The 19,301-nt window shown below is 41.8% G+C and overlaps 1 protein-coding gene across 1 annotated transcript; it reads right to left on the bottom strand.

The window, feature by feature from the left end:
- Positions 1-386: 386 nt before the first annotated feature.
- On the bottom strand, positions 387-17,897 carry LOC125056471 (rho GTPase-activating protein Graf). The gene is made up of 9 exons (XM_047659579.1): positions 17,414-17,897; positions 14,664-14,821; positions 8,700-8,771; positions 8,379-8,480; positions 8,086-8,301; positions 7,663-7,737; positions 6,584-7,584; positions 1,054-1,099; positions 387-966 (listed from the first exon to the last, which is right to left on the bottom strand). The coding sequence occupies exons 1-9, from the start codon at positions 17,571-17,573 to the stop codon at positions 685-687; spliced, it is 2,112 nt and encodes a 703-aa protein (XP_047515535.1). The 5' UTR covers positions 17,574-17,897; the 3' UTR covers positions 387-684.
- Positions 17,898-19,301: the final 1,404 nt, after the last annotated feature.

The following is a 19,301-nucleotide window of genomic DNA, read 5'->3' as shown; positions in this document are numbered from 1 at the left end:
TAGTAATCATACTTTTTATTTACTTATTGAAATAGGTCATTTCATGTTAAAGCTCATGCTTTATTATTGTCGCTTATAATAAATTAATTAAAAAGTAACTTTTCATTCACTATATATCTATATCGACAGATAAAGAAAAAAAATAAAGGCCATTTCTTGAAACTGTTGTTTTCATCATTTATTTATACATAAATACTCTAATACAAGTAAAGCATGTTTACGCGTGTGCAAAAATTCAATCGTCTTTCCATAGTGCTTCGCCATCCTATTAGTATTAGTGGATTCATGAATTTAAATAAAGCACGTTTAAAACATTTATAAATGCTATGAATCTCCGGTCGCGCACGATTTGACGATAATGATGGTGATATCAATAAAAGATAGAATACGTTAATAAAAATGTATATATTATAATATCTTATCATACAATATCCACAGTAAAAACGTTCACAAAGTGTATTTGGTACAAAGTCACAACGTACAATAAATAGGGACTAAAATAGTAACAAGTCGTATGTACAGAGGACGAAATATACAAAACGTAGAAAAATATCAACGAGTACTCGTAACTAAATATCGCTGCGATAGTTGACGGGGAAGGCGCGTCGCGGGAAGCGCGGAGACTCGGGCTCGGCCCGTCCAAGGTCGTCGAACGTCGCCGGTCGGGCGACGGAGGCCGGCCTCTCACGGCAGAGGCTCCACGTAGTTCTCGGGCACGAGCCCGCTCTTGCCGTCCAGCGAGCCTCGCAGCCAGCCCGGCTCCCCGGAGGGGACCACGTCGGTGATGATCTGGTTGGGTTCGAAGGACAGTTCGCCGTCACTCTCGCCCAGGCAGGCGTACAGCGTTCGCACGCGCGAAGCGCCCGACCTCGGCCCGCCGCAGCTCGACACCGACTCGGAGCTGGCCACGCGCCCCAACTGCTGCAGCAGCTGCAGGTGCTGCGGCGAGTAAACACCCGCGCCCGCCTGTCACACAACCGAGACGAGCGATTATTATAGTATACGAGGGCGGTCTCCGTACATCGGAGTGAATTGGGCGAATTGTAAACTTACCATAATATCATTCCTCGCGTATGAGGACATGGCGCCGGGGCTGCTTCTGTGGAGGCAAAGATATTTTCGTAAACATTACGGTCGGTTAATTGCGCTCGTTTGTATAACATTGGTATAAAATTTAAAACTATTATATATAACATTTAAATGACAAATAAATACATTTTCAAATTTTGAACTAGGCGCGATAGACAAACTACACTAGGAGGCTACTAATATAGGCATACTAATATTAATTTAAAAAGCGTACACATATAATTGCTAAAATTAATAATACAATAATGGCTTTTATAGTTATAAGTACCAACCCGGCGATAACAAATCCAGAAAGGCAAATAATCATATTGTCTATCGTCACAAGCACTGCACGGAACTACTGGCGGACACTGACGAGCGCTCGACGAAACGTTTCAACTCCGAATGCGCGGACCGAGCGTTGCGGCGCCTTATATGTGGCGCGTGCGCACCTGCCCTTCGCCGCCTTGAGGCTTCGTAGGCGCAGATGGCCAATCTTATCGTGATTACTTTTTTGCGGTGGCGTATGTTGAGCCTAGCCTGTCCGTTACGCGCCATGTTTCGATATCTCACTATTGTTACCCATCCGTACATCGATAATAGGCCAGGCCGTGTCATAATTATAAAAGCGCATCATTTAATCATTAGAAAATCAAGTCATCCCACAGTTAACGTTACATAGCTCGCCTAATCCTAACGGCTCGATCTCTAAGACATTATTGCGCTAATCACTACACAGTATAAACAAAGTCGCTTTCTCTGTGCCTATGTATGCTTAAATCTTTAAAACTACGGTTTATATGTATAATAACATCCATTAAATAATGGAGAAATTCTGCCATTTTTGAGGTTACTAATGTGATGTCGTAAATATGTAATTGCATTTATTCCGCTTACATTGCAAACGCAGGCTGAACCCTACGAGATTTATCAAAATATCCAAATTTAACGCGTGAGGGCCACGGGCACTAATGAATAAATCAAAACTACTGGATCGATTTTAATCATTTTTTCAGTGAGTGACATAGGCTATATATTTTTATACCCGTGCGAAGCCGGGGCGGGTCGTTAGTATGACTATAAAGTAAACCTCATATAGTAAGAACTTATTAGTTAATTTTGGACAGTTGAATTGTAGAGATGAATAGATAGAAAGTGGTTGCAGCGAGTGAGCATCTGTCGCGGAACACGCAGCTGCCGCAAAGGAATGCACACCTGCGCCGCACCGCGCATCCTCCGCGTCTTATCTTTTGCGCGGCCTTTGCTATCACGCCATTAAATACATACACTTTTTGGAATTTATAATGTATATAATGAGATGTGTTATTTTCAATCTGAATTATATATTATGCCCGTTTCTATAAGGTTAAAAGTATACAAAGTTAAAAGATAACGGTTTGCGATTCAATGATCTATAGTGATATCGTAATTGAAAATTATCACAAAACAATCGTTTAATCGTTTTCGTTGAACAAAAATCGAATTGAACGAAATGTATGCTTTGTACATTGCATAATGAGCCGCGCCAGCTGTTCGCCGCTCGGCGGACGCAGGTAGAGGCCTTACGATGACGACAAAAGCACCTCACACAGATGCGGCAGATGTTCACAATACCGTCTTATCACTTCCTGCATAATAGGACAATCCCTTCAATAACATTTGCAGTTTTTGGTTTATAACTTTTGGACACGGTCATTTCTTTATTAAAAGTTTATTTTTATATTACGTCTGTTGATCGATCTTGTCATTAGATAGTGTAAAGTCTATTGTTTTTCGAAATTGATATTTTTATTTTATAAATTTCGTTGAGCCATAATTTTTTGACACGGTCGATTTGATTTGATTTCATTTCGCTGTGGTTTTGATATGAAATTGCTGCGTTGTCCCCGTTTATTTAATTAGGCCCTTAAACATAATATAATGTTTAGCGAGTGTTTGTAGGCGACTAAATATATGCCTATACTAATTATTGTTCACTCATCTCTACGACTGAACATTGAGTGCCTTTTTATTGAGTTTCTATCGAGGATATGTCGAGGTAGGCACTTTTTGTTAAAAAACAAAACCTACGACGTGTATATATTTTTTGTTTGTAGGTTTTATAGTTTTTTGGAATATACGAGCCCCGATGCAAAATAGTTCTAGTGTCAAATTTTCTCTGTGAGATTTTTACTAACTTTATAATTTTTGTATATCTATATAAAATATTAAGCTGTTCTACTATGACATTTCGCGTTACTAATGCCATTTTTTAATAATGAACCAATAAATAATATACATATATATCCTGTTTTAAGTCTAAGAAGTTATAAGCAAAATAGTTCGTCTAATTGTTAATCGATGCAAATGAGTTCGTCTACCGGTGAGTTAAATAAGATTATTCCTTCTTTGTACAATTATGTTGCATAATTTAAATTTGTTAAAGTAATTCTGTGTCATTTGTCAAGTGAGACAGTATAAATTCTGAAAATTTCAGTTTTTTTAATTAGTTTTCAAAACAAAGGGCCGTCGCGGCAACCGCGTCTGTGAAGAGCTTCGAAAGCGAATAGTTTAGTAGAAAATATCTAAAGACTTGATACTTCCCAGGTCTAGTCCAATCTATCATTCAGCACTATAAAAATAATAGAACGACTTCTTGTTTGAAGAAAACTGGTCGACCACGCGTCACAACTGCAGTAGAAAACTGAATCCTGAAGAAAATTATAAAAAATAATCGTCGTGCTCGAGCTGGAGAACTCACAAAGACGTCTCCGTTCTCACGTTCCGACAAGTGGTTCGGAACAAAAATGAGGCATTTCATACTGATTGTCTCAAACGCAAAGCGAAGTTTCCGGCGTCTCTTATGATATGGGGCTGCATGTCTGCACAAGGTGGATGGTTCTATCAATGCTGCAAGGTATCAAAACCTTTTGGAAGTGAATTTACTGCCCTCTATTCCGTTACTTAAGCATCCAGATTCTTTGAATTTTTTGATGTTATGCAAAGTCATGAAAGAATTTCAGTTATGTTAAAATAAACTTCAAAATGTTCCGCAAATTGTGGTTTACTTTTTATTAAACGTTTTTAATTATTTTACAAATATTTACTTTGTATATTTTACGCTTTGCACTACTTTCCATACTATTTTGCATCGGGGCTCGTAGGTTTCTTATTCGCCGTTTGTTTTTTGAAAATCCTTTTTTTCCGCTACCGTTTAATTTATGTAAGCTCTTCTTATATTTTTATGATTGGGACTAAATACAAGGCGCGAATAGCTGGTGTGATGCGGAGGCTAGGATCTGCCGTTTTCAATATTTCGCGAAACGATCGCGTTCAGGCCCTTTCGTCATGAAGCGAGGCATTACAGGATAGGATGAGGGTTTCGCTAACCAATTTAGGGAAGCCGTGGGGTTAAATAAAAGTTCGGTTCAACCGTTACATTACAAGAGTACTATCTCAGAGCTATATCTTTAAGCCAACCCGAACTGTCGATATTTAAGTATCTTGTCAAACGATTTTAACATTACGTCTTCAACAAGTTACAACAATAGGGCAAGTGGGATTACGTTTGTTTAGTCACCCGGCGGCACAAGCGCACGTGTCACGACCGAGCGTTGTACGACAAAGAGCATTGATTTATATTTAATGTACGAGATGGAAAAGTCTCAGTTGAGAACAAGACATTCGAGAAGGCTGGGCCAAAGTTAAAAATCTTTTAATCATATAGGTAACGCAATGTACACTTATGAACGTCAAAAAAGAAATGTATATGAAATGCTTCTAACTTAACATTTAGTGCCAGTTCTCAAATCAAGGGCGTAGAACGGAAGAGAAGAAGTGGCAATAAACTCTCCGCCACTCTTTTTAATCCCCAAGTTTTTGTTTTACACAACGTTTGTAAGGAGCTGCAACCGTTACACCATGTTCCACATGACATCTTAAGTAATAAATAATAATAAAATAAATTAAAAACAAAGATTTGTCCTCAATGAGCAGGAGGCATGGTCGAAACTACAAGGCAGGTAAGAAACCGTCGATTCTAGCTCACAAATTCACGTCACCGTGTGCCGGTTGTGGGCTCATAAGTCTACATACAGCTGAAGAGGGAATCAAGGTTTATACGCTGATGCGGTGCATAAACACCAGTTAAGTTGAGTCTTATGCTTTTTGGACGTTTAAATCGGGAATAAGTTGTTAGAAGTTCAATCAATCAATAAACTTAAAAATTCCTTTTTTACATGCGAACACAACAAAAACCATATTGTAGGGCACAGAGTTCAGTTATCCAAATGGATCGGAACGTGCGGACAATTATAGTTCAGTTTAATGTATTAACTACTGTGCAACAATAGTCGATACCTTTGTGAAGGTTGTCGTACCCTACAACCCCCTCTGCAAGCTAACAAAGAAAGTCGTGATATGTTAGTTTCAACAACCCCAAAAGTATTTCTCCATTTTGAGGCTCTCAGTCTGGTTAATAATAAACGGAGCTAGGAATTTAAATCTGGCCCGTCCAGGCCCCGCCTAAACGGTGGCAGAGGGTTTGCTCGCACCAACTTTGATCGGCTACTTGGGGCGGTAGTGTGAGGTTCTATTGTATACTTTAACACTTGTTCCAACTTTTGGTTTCAATTATTGTTCACCTTCGACGGTCCGAGGAAACTCTCAGGTGAAATAGTAATAAGGGGGTGGTCACCGATCAAAGCTTGCAGAGTGAATATTATCCAGGTCGTACGGTCGGGAGGGATGAATATTTCAAAGAATATCTACCATACAATTTCTACGGAACAAATATTGTTAATATTGTTTTTATTTGTTTTATTGCTTCCAGACACCCATCTCTCGGGCTGCGTGAAAAGCAAATTGATATGATATTCCAAGGAGTGATTGATTTATTAATATGTGGTGTCGTATGGCCCAAGCGCCCCGCGCAACGATTTTGCTGAAAATGAAAAGTATTTGAAAACATTTCAACTCAGACAGGGATCGCAATTACGAAGGTAGGTCCTTCGTAGGGGACATCATTTATTTGCCAAGTTCCCGAGGGAATTTCCAAACAATGTCCAGATTGTGATTTAAATTAGTTTATAAATACGAAAAACGCAAATGAAAAGGAATCGGGACGATGCGGCAATTGCTTCAGAAGTTTGATCTTCTATTCGTAAGAGTCCCTTTATTCATGTGCACTCATAAGCGTAAATATTTCAATTTTGTTTTTGTTTTACACCGTGATCCCTTTGAAATAAAGAGTTTACGCTAATGAGTCAAAAAGGCTAAACATCCAAATAGGGAAAATCCAGTTATTCAGCTCGCGAAACTATATTCTTAACACGAATAAAGGCACACAATTGTCAGTCCTAAGGATAAAGATAATATTTGGAAGGGAATGAGGGAATAATGAGGGTAACACCCACTAAATAAATAATAATAATAAATAAAATGAGAAAAATGCAATCAAATTCAAGTGCGTCTAGCGTCGCAGCAAAAGGTGAAAGTTCTCCTGTTGTGCAAAGAAATAAGAAAGCAAAGCGCTCACGTGTCGGGCGCCGCGCCGTTGCGGGCGGGCGAGTCGGGCGAGCGGGGCGACTCCGACGGGTCGGGCGAGTCGGGCAGATCGGGCGCGTCTTCGATGAGCGCCTCCACGAGCACGTTGTAGAACTTGAGCTCCAGGATCGAGGCGACCGTCTCGCGCTCGGCTCGCAGCAGGGTGGGGCCGAAGCACACGGCGAGGTTGCAGGCGCCCATCAGGTTGAGCGCGCTGCGGGCCGCCACGCGCCGCAGGTGCGCCAGCAGCAGCCGCAGCATCTCGCGGTTGGGCGGCGGCAGCGCGCGCACGAGCGTCGCCAGCGAACGCGCCCGCTCGGCGCGCGACTCGCACTTGGCCGCGGCCAGCCAGCGGCCGTGCAGGCGCCACGTGAGCAGCGGCTCGGGCAGCGCCCGGAGGTAGGCCTTGAGGGCCGACGTGAGCGTGCGGCTCTCCCACTCGAGCGGCGCCAGCGCGGCGGGCAGCCGGCCGGCGCGGCCGAGCGCCACGAGGCGGGCCACCTTCGAGGCGACGCCGGCGACGCGGTACAGGCCCTGCTCGTCGAGCCCGCGCGCCTCGAGGGCGGCGATGAGGCGGCGCGCGAAGGCGAAGCCGGCGTCGTCGAGCCCCCAGGCGGGCTCGTGAGCCGCGAGCGGCGGGCGGGCGGGCGGCGCGGCGGGGGGCAGCGTGTCCAGCGCGCGCATCCAGCGGGCGCGGTCGCGGTCGCCGAGCGCCTGCAGGGTGAGCGGGGCCCTGTCGCCGTCGGCGGGCACGGCGTCCCAGCAGAAGCGGCGCTCGAGGGCGGCGTCGGCGGCGCGGGCTCCCGCCACGGCCACGGCGTCGGCGGCGCCGCAGGACTTGGGGTTGATCTGGTTGTACGGCATCAGCGAGAGAACCCGCGAGGCGCGCTCGTAGCCGCAGTAGTGCTTGCTCCACGTGGTGCCGAACGCCTTCTTCTCCATGAGGAAGAGGTAGCCGCGACGTCCTCCGTCCTCCGGCGCGTCCTCCCGGTGCTGCGACGGAACGCGAGCGTGAGCGGACGATCGCCCGGGAGATAAAAATAAATATAAAATAAATAATACGTCACTCACCGTCTGCCTCATCTCCATCATCTTCTTCATCAGCGACTCGGTCTGCTTGCTCGTCTCCTCGAAGTTGCTCCGCGTCTGCAACGTGATCTCTGCCGTATTATCGGCTCGGACGCGTGAGCGACTCGCCGTGCATCAAACGCAAACGCACACACACACACACACACGCATCAAACCGAGCAGCGTGTTAGTGAGTAAAACCGAGAGAGGCCAGTAGTGGTAAGCGGCGGAAGAGGGAAGCGGGACACACAACGCACTCGGTGTGGTGCGGCGATTGCGAAGACTGACGCCCGCGGCGTTCCGGGGCGGAGCGAGGCGGAGTCGGCGCAGAGGGGCGCAGAGGGGGCGCAGAGGGGCGCAGATGGGCAGACCTGCGGACAGACGACGGGTGAGAGAGGGCGGGGCGGGGGCGGCGAGGGCACTCACCCGTTGGATGCGCAGCTGCAGGTCGCGCACGAGGGGCTCGGCGTCGTGGTGCACGTCGTGCGCCGTGTGGTGAAAGGTCCACCAGCCGAACACGAAGCCGAGCAGCGTCTCGACCAGCTCGAACTTCTCGCGCTCCTGCACGGCCTGCAGCTGGAACACGTACTCGAGCGACGCCTGGCAGAAGTCCCGCTCCGCCATCTCCAGCGCCGCGTCGGCCTGCGGATCGTGTGCGAAGGCGAGTGAGACACATTGCGGACGTGACGGAGGCGAGTCGACGGCTGAGGCGGACCGACCTCTTGGAATACGTTTTCCTGTTTCTTGGTCGACAGCGACAGAGTGCGCTCCTGGCTCTGGCAAAATTTGGCAGTCTTTTTGTCAAACTTCTTCTTTCCTTCCTGAAATACAGGTTTTACATATCATTTCTTGCCTGAATCGAGACCCTTATTAAAGCCGGCGTTCGACATTTTTGACGTCTCTCGCAATTAGCGCAGTTAACGCGTATTACTTACGTTTCGTCAAACCTACCTATTGTGCTAATTTCATTAAAAACCGCTCAAATGTTGCGTTGAAATAATTGTAATTAAATTTATTCAAGTCAAAGTTCGAAGGCTCACCTTGACGGCGCCGATGTGCTCCTTGCGGAACTTCTCCAGCGGCTGAATAATTTGCTCGTGGGCGCGTCCCAGCTGTAAAGAATCAACAGTCGAGTTGTTGTTTATTCTCATTTGGTGCAGACGACGAATTAAAATCGATACAATCTCGTTCGCCTTGACCGATTCAGAGTGGGAAAGGAGCGAGGCCAGTGGAACGAACGAGTGCAGATCATCCCCGCAATACAGTTTATTCTATAAATTTAGAACTTATTCCTAATAGCTATGATTTATTATGTCTGTGAGTCCAGTCTCTGCGTTTTCTTATTTGTAACGTGTTATGCGAAAGATAGTTGTTAACAATTCACGTGTTGTACGAGCCAAGGCTGTACATTTTACTCGCTCAGGCTTCCTTATTTTATAAGCTTAATTATTCCCTATGCAAGTACGTGCCAGGGCTCGTACATTCCGATCATCTACAACCGTGATGTTTTTATAAGTACGTGCCAGGGCTCGTACATTCCAATCATCCACGAGCGTGATGTTTTTATTATGTAAGTACGTGCTCTGGCTGTACAGTTTGATCATTTATAAGCATGACGATTTCCTACAATCGTCGGAGTCACGCCCCGAGAGTATAGCCCGACGCAGGCACTCTCTTCGACTGTTACTATGCAGTCATTCGTAATTAACTAAGTCATAGGAGTTTCAACCCGGGAGCATAGCCAGACGTAGGCACTCTCTCTGTTTGTTAGATTGCACTTATTATATAGCAATTAACATAATAGTTATTATTTCGCTCATAGTCTATTGTATAACGCGAGTGATAAATATAGAGTAAGTTCAATTTATTCTATTATTTCGAACCCCTGATGACCCAGGAACCGTACATTTTGGTCCTTCGAGCTATCCGGGAATAGCGGGTCTTTCGCGTACAGTTGATCGCGTTCGCGTTTTTCTCCGTCATCCTGAAGATCGGCGCCGTGGAAAAACATCTCACTGCTGGTTTGTTGGGTCGTAAAGCAAGTAAGAAACTATCATCCGCATCAATAGAAAAGAGGAGAGCAAGGAGAAGGAGGATCCATAGCGGTCAAATAGGGAGGCAGGCGACAGTGAGTCCGCTCCCAATATTTTCAAGGACCCACAGCGGTCAAATAGGGAGGCAAGCGACAGTGAGTCCGCTCCCAATATTTTCAAGGACCCACAGCGGTCAAATAGGGAAGCAAGCGACAGGAAGTCCGCTCCCAGCATTTTCAAGGACCCATAGCGGTCAAATAGGGAGACAAGCGACAGGAAGTCCGCTCCCAGCATTTTCAAGGGCCCACAGCGGTCAAATAGGGAGGCAAGCGACAGGAAGTCCGCTCCCAGCATTTTTAAGGACCCATAGCGGTCAAATAGGGAGGCAGGCGACAGGAAGTCCGCTCCCAGCATTTTCAAGGACCCATAGCGGTCAAATAGGGAGACAAGCGACAGGAAGTCCGCTCCCAGCATTTTCAAGGGCCCACAGCGGTCAAATAGGGAGGCAAGCGACAGGAAGTCCGCTCCCAGCATTTTTAAGGACCCATAGCGGTCAAATAGGGAAGCAAGCGACAGGAAGTCCGCTCCCAGCATTTTCAAGGACCCATAGCGGTCAAATAGGGAGACAAGCGACAGGAAGTCCGCTCCCAGCATTTTCAAGGGCCCACAGCGGTCAAATAGGGAGGCAAGCGACAGGAAGTCCGCTCCCAGCATTTTTAAGGACCCATAGCGGTCAAATAGGGAAGCAAGCGACAGGAAGTCCGCTCCCAGCATTTTCAAGGACCCATAGCGGTCAAATAGGGAGGCAAGCGACAGGAAGTCCGCTCCCAGCATTTTCAAGGACCCATAGCGGTCAAATAGGGAGACAAGCGACAGGAAGTCCGCTCCCAGCATTTTCAAGGGCCCACAGCGGTCAAATAGGGAGGCAAGCGACAGGAAGTCCGCTCCCAGCATTTTTAAGGACCCATAGCGGTCAAATAGGGAGGCAGGCGACAGGAAGTCCGCTCCCAGCATTTTCAAGGGCCCACAGCGGTCAAATAGGGAGGCAAGCGACAGGAAGTCCGCTCCCAGCATTTTTAAGGACCCATAGCGGTCAAATAGGGAGGCAGGCGACAGGAAGTCCACTCCCAGCATTTTTAAGGACCCACAGCGGTCAAAAAGTATATCAGCGTCCTTTCAACCTAGAAGAAGTCAACGGACGTCAATCTTCAGCATACGGAGGCATCTACAGTAAGTCCTTTCCATTTGTTTTGAGCACTATATTTCTGAGAATTATCTCATTTGTGAGCATAAATTTACTAAGAATGATCTGAAGCATTCATTGAGCATTTTATCACGTATAAGCATTTAAGAATTTATAATGCAATATTTACAAAGCGTTTAGTTAATTATTATATTAAGCATAATGGAGAATTTATTCCAAGCTTCGTTTACCGACGGTCTGAAAACCATCAGGCATTCAAGAAAAACCGAAGAGTTGCTTCGCAAACAAGCATATTTATTTAGGTCGCTTGATAAGATTTTTGAACTATCAAATGTATACTCCGAATCCGACAAAGATGAACTTGAAGGAGCGCTAGACGAAATAAAGTGGCATTGGGATTTAATTTTTAAAACCCATATCGACATACTTGTTGATCATGGCGGATCCTACTCTGAGTATGAAAATATATATTACGAGAAGGAAGCTATATGTAGGCGCCAAAAGAGAAAGATATATCTCAAATTACATTCTTTAGAAACGCATATGGATTCACCGGTACTTTATTCATATAATTCAGAAAATTTCTTGGAAACAGGTAATAATCAAACCTGGAAAGATTCAATTGCAAAACAACAGCGACCTTCATCAAATTTTAGCATCAGCAAAAATTCGCTGTCAACGCATTTCGATACACAAGGTCAAGGAAATGCAAATTTAAATTGTAATTCTACGCAAGCAGAGCAATCATTTCAAAATAAATCGGACAAGAAAATCTTTTCGTCTTCGGCAATGGTGGAAGGTTTAGCAGAAAGTGGTAACAATCAGCAGATACCATCAGGCATAGCAATGATGCCAATACAGAAGACCACTGATGTGCAGCAGGAAACATCGATAGTGGCATTGGCGGAAGCAGTGGCAGCCAGTCTCGGAGTGGACTCCAAAGAGCCCACCCGGTACCGGACTCCGATAGGTCTTAGTGTTAATCACAGTATACATGCAGATACTTATCAAGGCGGAGAATTATCCAAATTGGCAGAAAGCGTAGCACAGTCGTTAACTGACTACAGCAAGGAGCAACATAGCATCATCTCCGGGGTAGGAGAGACCCTACACCATAGTACAGATCATCAAACGCAACTTGGTTGTGAAGTGAGCGGAGAAGATAAATCACATCGTGTTAACGTGGGTATCAAAAGCATGAAATGCCAAGACAAGCAAGAAACAGAAGAAAAGGAAAGTTTGTCTCAGTCCATTTCTTACAAGAAGAATAAAAATTTAAATAGTAGCTTAGTATTGTCTAAGCCTTTGTTAGAAGCACCGATTCAATTGTATACGGAACCCTATTTGCAACGCAACTTAACACAAGGGTCCGACATAGTTGTAAGAAACAATAGCATAATAACTAGAAAGAGTTATGGCAAATTTTCGCATGGATCAAAAAAGGTTACACGCAAATTAAATGGTTTGCCTATCAAGAAAGGCAAGAAATATAAGCAAAAAGCTTTCGTGAAAAAGCAGGAATTTCGAAGAAGAAAAAATGGTGTTAAGATTAGAAAGGAATTTACAGGAAGGTCAAAAGGAAAGTTCAGAAAGAAAGGTAATGTCTTTCGTAAAAGGGGAAGATTGCGACACGTTATCGTTCCGCAATATAACAGGCTCACCGATTCAGGATTTTTCAGGGTTATGCAATCCTATGAGTCAAATATGAGTAATCAGAGGAAGAGAAAGAAAAGCACCATATATAAAATAATACTTAAAATTCCTTTAAGCATACAAACCAGAGACTATGTTTCGTATGTTCAGATCCATTCATGTATAACCAACATTGTCGAAACTTTACATTATTATACATACATCAATTAACATAAATCATTTTATAAAGTGAAAAACGATAATTAATATAATATCATAAACAATAAATGGAATGCCAGTTCAGCAAAATATCATATGTTAGCAAGTGGAATGACCTACTGTGAAAGACGTCAACTACAATGAATAATATTATGCAAGATATCAAATTACCGAGGTACGGTTGCATTTTACAACAATTATTTTTAACCTAGATATTGGTTGCATTCACCAAACCTGTAATATATTTTGTATGCTCATGATAGTTCTCAGAATGTGCTCAAGACAGGTAGTGGATAGGATATTATAATCATATAAAGATCAGGAGACGTCACGGAGCAGTAGGTGTAGCAGCGGCAGAATCAGCAGCCGGTCTCGCAGTGGCCTCAGGAGAAGCCACCCGGGACCGGACACCGGTTAGGTAGTGCAAGGGACCATGAGCTATGGGACCTAGTGTTAGTGATAGTGCTGTGATTAAAAGTGTTAGCGTAAGCCTAGAGACTGTTAAGCATAATATAATGGATTCATCTTGTAAAGCACTACATATTCATCTTGCACTTTTTCCTGGGGGAGTATGTACGAGCCAAGGCTGTACATCTTGCACTTTTGCCTGGGGGAGTATGTACGAGCCAAGGCTGTACATTTTACTCGCTCAGGCTTCCTTATTTTATAAGCTTAATTATTCCCTATGCAAGTACGTGCCAGGGCTCGTACATTCCGATCATCTACAACCGTGATGTTTTTATAAGTACGTGCCAGGGCTCGTACATTCCAATCATCCACGAGCGTGATGTTTTTATTATGTAAGTACGTGCTCTGGCTGTACAGTTTGATCATTTATAAGCATGACGATTTCCTACAATCGTCGGAGTCACGCCCCGAGAGTATAGCCCGACGCAGGCACTCTCTTCGACTGTTACTATGCAGTCATTCGTAATTAACTAAGTCATAGGAGTTTCAACCCGGGAGCATAGCCAGACGTAGGCACTCTCTCTGTTTGTTAGATTGCACTTATTATATAGCAATTAACATAATAGTTATTATTTCGCTCATATTCTATTGTATAACGCGAGTGATAAATATAGAGTAAGTTCAATTTATTCTATTATTTCGAACCCCTGATGATCCAGGAACCGTACACGTGTTCTATGTGATCGATTTCATTAAGTACATTCCGTTTAAATTTTAATGTATAAAAGGTGACGTATCTGTGAGTCCGTCACGTCCGCGTCACGAGACGTGACCGCCGAGTGCAAACCCACCACATTACGTCACGCTATAGACGATTCTCTCGTTGCACACAGCGTTGCAATTATTGTGCGCTCCTCGAAAGAACCACCCGTGCACGTGCTTAATACGAGTGAATTGCACACGTCCAGCGACGTGAGCGTACATACGTTGACAGACTAATGAGCAAACACGTAATCCGGCTCCTTATTCGGCGAGATAATGAAAGCTGATTTTCAAGTAGCCTAAATGTACAAACATTCGCTTATTAAATAATAAAATCAATGTCGAGGTTACTCGGGAACAATCGTTTTAGTTTGTCGCGACCTTAAGGAACATTTAAATTGAATACAGGTCTTGTAAATCTCTCAATATGTGCAATTGTGCATAATATATCATACTTAGTTTTTTCCGCTTACTCGGGAACGCGCGGCCTACTTTCGACGCATAACCTATGACAAGACAGGACGTGACGTACTCATCGATATGCGAGCGCCGTTCGAAGCCGGCGTCGTCGGAAGGTCGCGGCCCGCAAGGCCTCACTTGCACTATCGATACGCGATCATTAACTGACCGCTTACCTCGTTACTTTTACTACTATTCATTTTGTAAAAAACTTTGAGAGAATAGTGTTTAATTCGCACAACTTTCCCAGCTTTGATTCTGGTGAAAAGGAACGTAGACGAGCTCACCATTCGGTCCCGTTCATCCTCGATGGTGCGAATGAGGTGCGCGAAGTGCTGCAGTGAATGGCTGATGACGCGCTCGTCCTCCGTCATGGAGGCCCCGATACATGCGAACTCGAACTGCTCCATACTGGTTGCTAACGCCAGCTGCGCAGCACCCAGACCTACATGAAGCGAGCATTATGCACATTATTTCAAAAATATACCAAATTCCAGTGCTTTACATCACACATTTGTTGATATCTTATCATCTGATGGTGATATCATATCATATATCAACACCCATTTACTTACAATAATTAAACATTGCTTTAAACTATTTTGACTATCTGGATGCATAATATCATTTTAACTACAAGTCAAATCAATTGTACTAGCATTTTTTTAACACTATATTTTAGATAATGCCTAGGTAACATTGAAAATATTTAGAAAATGAAAAACGGCTTAATGTAGAAAGTTGCCAATACTTTTATTGTTTTTCGAAGTAATCTCCGTTCTTCTCTACACATCGCATTCGATGGAACCACTGAGAAAAGCAGTGGGCCCATTTTCATACGCTTTCACCGCATCTTCAGGGCTCGTAAAGCGAATGCTTCGAATTTTATTTTTAGTTATGAGTTCGTAGCAATATATCCAGCTTTTATCACCTATGACGGCGTCAAATACAGCATTTGAGTCACCGCCGTTGAACTTAACTAACATTTGGCGACACCAGTCCATGCGAAGGTGTCTCTGGTCGTCGGTTAAAGTATGGGGAATGCATCTGGTACAAAGCTTCCTGAAGCCTAAATGTTCGTGTAATATTTTTTCAACTTGACTCACACCAATGCCTAGGCTTGCCCGTATCTGCTCTCAGGTCACTCTCTTATCTTCCTCTATCATGCGTCGCACAGCACTGATGTTATCTTCAGTAGTTGCTGTTAAAGGACGTCCCTCACGCGGATCATCATTGAGATTGCTACGTCCACGCTTAAACTCGTTAAACCAATTGTAAATAGTGGCACGAGGTGGTGCTTCATTAAAAAATGCTAATCGCAGCCTATCAAAGCTTGGTTGTTGAGTAAGCCCAAAACGAAAGTCATAATAAATCTTTGACCGAAAAGTTTCTCGCGTCAGGTTCATTTTCACGTGTAACAAGAGTTTTAAATTTGCCGCCAATTCACAAAAACAAATCACAAATGAATGCAATATACTACATTGGGTTACCAAAGAGTTCTAAAATTGAAATTAAAAAAAAGTTTTCATTAGCAATGTTTCAACTGGCCCATTCTAAACATTTTCAGTGTTACCCACATATCTGTCTTATCTAACCACTCATTCCAAATTGACAAAGTGGAGTATATCTTATAAATGGTTAAACCAATTTTGACAAAATCTAGCTAAGTTACTTGTCTCATCTTAAACAAAAATAAATCAAACCCTTTTACCTGTTTAGGACCTATCATGCCAAACGCATAATTAGTTATTTGATAAGGAATGGTACTGCAACATTAACCTATATCTCTACATTTGTTTTAAGAAAGCATGAACTAATGATGAAGACCATTGATTTGGCATAATATGTCATTGGAATTTGTGTTATGAGACAAGTTCTAAGTTAAGTAGATGTTTACTGACATGTTGTGCACTGTATGTAAGAATTACTAATTTAAAAAAAAGTATTTTTTAGTCGAAGACAAAATAACAGCTTAATTTGTCCATTACTTACAAAATCCAACAACAATCAAAAAACAATCTTTCTATTAAGTAGAGATAAAAGAGCAATTAAAAATATGTTTTATAAGAGTGATAACATGTTGCCTCATGGACACACTAAGCACAAATATTATGACTCTTGGATTGTCAAATCAAATGGTTTACACCTACATCTATCTCACTACTATATTGTCACATGTAATAATAAAACATACAGCAAGTACAATGTGCTATAGTAACTTTGCTTCCACTTTTAACGAGAGACTTTTAGCTAGGGTTGAAGGACTCCTTTCTCCGCAATTAGACTCGAGGTTGCTCCGTTGTGCGTAGACTTTTAGCTATTAAACATACCCCTTAATTTAATTTTAGTGTTACTACACTATCACTTACATAATTATGAAATTTCGTGGAATAAATTAATTTAGACTTTTTCCAAACATACATGTACACACATTGTTACGCATTGTAAAAATGCGGTTTTAATTTATGAAAATTTAAATTGAATAATAAAGCTATGATAACAAAACAAAGATATTTAATGTACCACAATATTAAGTATATGGCTTATAGTAATTTTGTTATTCTTCACCATAATATTGTAAATCCCAGGTATAAACTTATAGTTATTCAATATAATTATGTTATAACTATTTAAATAAGGTAATGAATGTGTCATACTGCAACTTATCACATCTTTGTTAATTGACACTGTCATTGACACAAATTCAATTGTTCAAGTCTTGTTCCTTTTTATTAGTATATGATGTGAACAAAAACAATATGAAAATAAAGTAAACATAAAATCATCATATTAACAAATTAACTTAACATCATAGTAACATATTGCATAAAGACAATTTTTCAATATTTATCAGTCCTTTATCAGAGCTATTTTATCTATAACAGCCATCACTTTGTTAAAACATTTACTTTAAGCAAAAAGAGAACATAACATTCTGTTGTATTACTTTACATATTTTTTGTTGTAGAATTGAGATAGTGACGATTTCTATTGTAGAGAGATAGAAATTAGGAAAAGTGTTTAGGGTGGAACTTACGTTTGGCGGCTTGCACGACATCCTTGACCTCTTTAATTAGTCGTTTGATTTGGTGGCTGGTGCGCTCAAGTTCCTTCTCATGGCGCTGCAGGTTCTCGCGGAAGTGCGGGCTATCCGCCAAGCACTCGGTAAACTCTAGAGGCTGCAGACCCACACCCATCCTTGTGTAATGTACTCAAACTAGGCCTTTAATATCACTTTCACCTATACTCTGACAACATTGCTGCTTGCCCGACGCCCCGCAAACTCAAAACACGAAAATGATAACGAGTTGTGCACTTTAATAAGAAGACTAAAAACAACAAAGTAGGTATAACAACTACAATTTTTTTTAAGAAACTACAAACACGGTTTTTCATACTATCAGTCGAATAGTTTAAAAAATATCATTTTAAGAGAGAGCCGCGCGAGTTCACTAGTTATGGGCTATCAAGATAATGAATAATATTTATTAGACTACCATCACATAGACTACAATATGTTATATGACTATGAAGTATGAACTATGAAGTATGATGTAGACACTAGACTTCTATAATGTGACATTAGTCAGACAAATATCTGACATTTGAGTTTTGACGTTTCATCTATACATTAGTGGCACATAACCATAGACGTTGCCATAAGTTAAAACTATTGCCATAATATAAAAAAAACCAAAGACATTAAAATGTACGTATGATGAAGATGGTCGAGTTTATCACGGGCTAGGAGTTTTAACTAATTTCGGTAACTTAAAAAGTACTTTTTATTATTTAATTGTCGGTATTGAGGGTGGGTGTAATGCTATGTAGAGTGTATAATTTTAAGGAAGACAAGCTAAACCAACCAAAGCTGATTGATTTTGACGTTTTAGGGGGTTTGTTGTTAAATCGGGGCACGTTATATGGAGTTTACACTGTATTTATACAAATCTAAAAAAAGGGGGACTTAGAGGGAGGGAAAAGGAAGATAATTATGTTAGGAATTTAATTAATTTAGTTGTCATTTAAATATTATAAGTGTCGAAAATTAATATTTTTATTATTTTAATACAAATAATAAATTTAAATTTATTTCGTCGATAATAAAAAAAACACATTTCAATCAATTATTTTGCATAAACTATAAAATACTAGTACCTATTAAAATATTATTAAATTCTCTTTATAGTAGGGGTGCCCACAGTGCTAAATTGGGATTTACTCGAGCGTCATAGAGACCTATTGGGTTGCGAAGCAATCGATCGACGATCGACGAATAATCTAATAATTATAAGAAAAAAATGTTATATAATGTACTTATATATACCTTTTCATCGGTGGGGGGAGCGGCTGTGCCATGGACTCAAGCGCGTCATATATGGATAGCATCCATGTCCTACATATTTTAAATAATGTACGTATGTTAATCCGATTGTTTGCATGCTGGGGGTGGTCGGACGTAAGGGTTGAAAATAAAAAAAAATTTTTCGAGCGCGTCAGATTTTCTAAGGGGGTTTTTTTAGTGAACCTAAAAAAAGCTCTCTAATCTAATAATCTGACGATTTGGATGTGACGGAAACTCGTAGTCATTAAAAGAATGTGCATATCAAAATGGCAAATTTTTTGCACTCAAGCGCGTCAGATTAAGATATACATATATGGTTCATCTTTATGTCCTAGACGTGATGTCTCATAATCTGACGATTATCTGGAGGGATTCGCCTAATCTAATAATTAAAAAAAATATATTTTTAATCATTGAACTTAATTGATTGATAAGCTCTAAAAATAGCAACAAGTGTATGTTGTTCATGTAGAACTTGTATTTATTATTTAATAAAAAGAAATGCTTAAATTGAATAAAAAATAACCGGTTTACTTCGACGATATTCTAAAATATTTATACATTTTTCTAATGCACATTT

Source organism: Pieris napi, chromosome 15 (assembly GCF_905475465.1).
Source record: "Pieris napi chromosome 15, ilPieNapi1.2, whole genome shotgun sequence".
In the NCBI taxonomy this organism is placed as follows: domain Eukaryota; kingdom Metazoa; phylum Arthropoda; class Insecta; order Lepidoptera; family Pieridae; genus Pieris; species Pieris napi.
This window is presented reverse-complemented; position numbering and strand designations above follow the sequence as displayed.

Bases quoted from the DNA above. Each gene is read 5' to 3' on its own strand.
- LOC125056471 (XM_047659579.1), bottom strand. From the start codon at position 17,573: ATGGGTGTGGGTCTGCAGCCTCTAGAGTTTACCGAGTGCTTGGCGGAT. The intron at 8,772-14,663 runs GTGAGCTCGTCT...GATTCTTTACAG, and splicing joins AGGATGAACGGGACCGAATG to CTGGGACGCGCCCACGAGCA. The intron at 8,481-8,699 runs GTGAGCCTTCGA...CCTGTATTTCAG, and splicing joins AGCACATCGGCGCCGTCAAG to GAAGGAAAGAAGAAGTTTGA.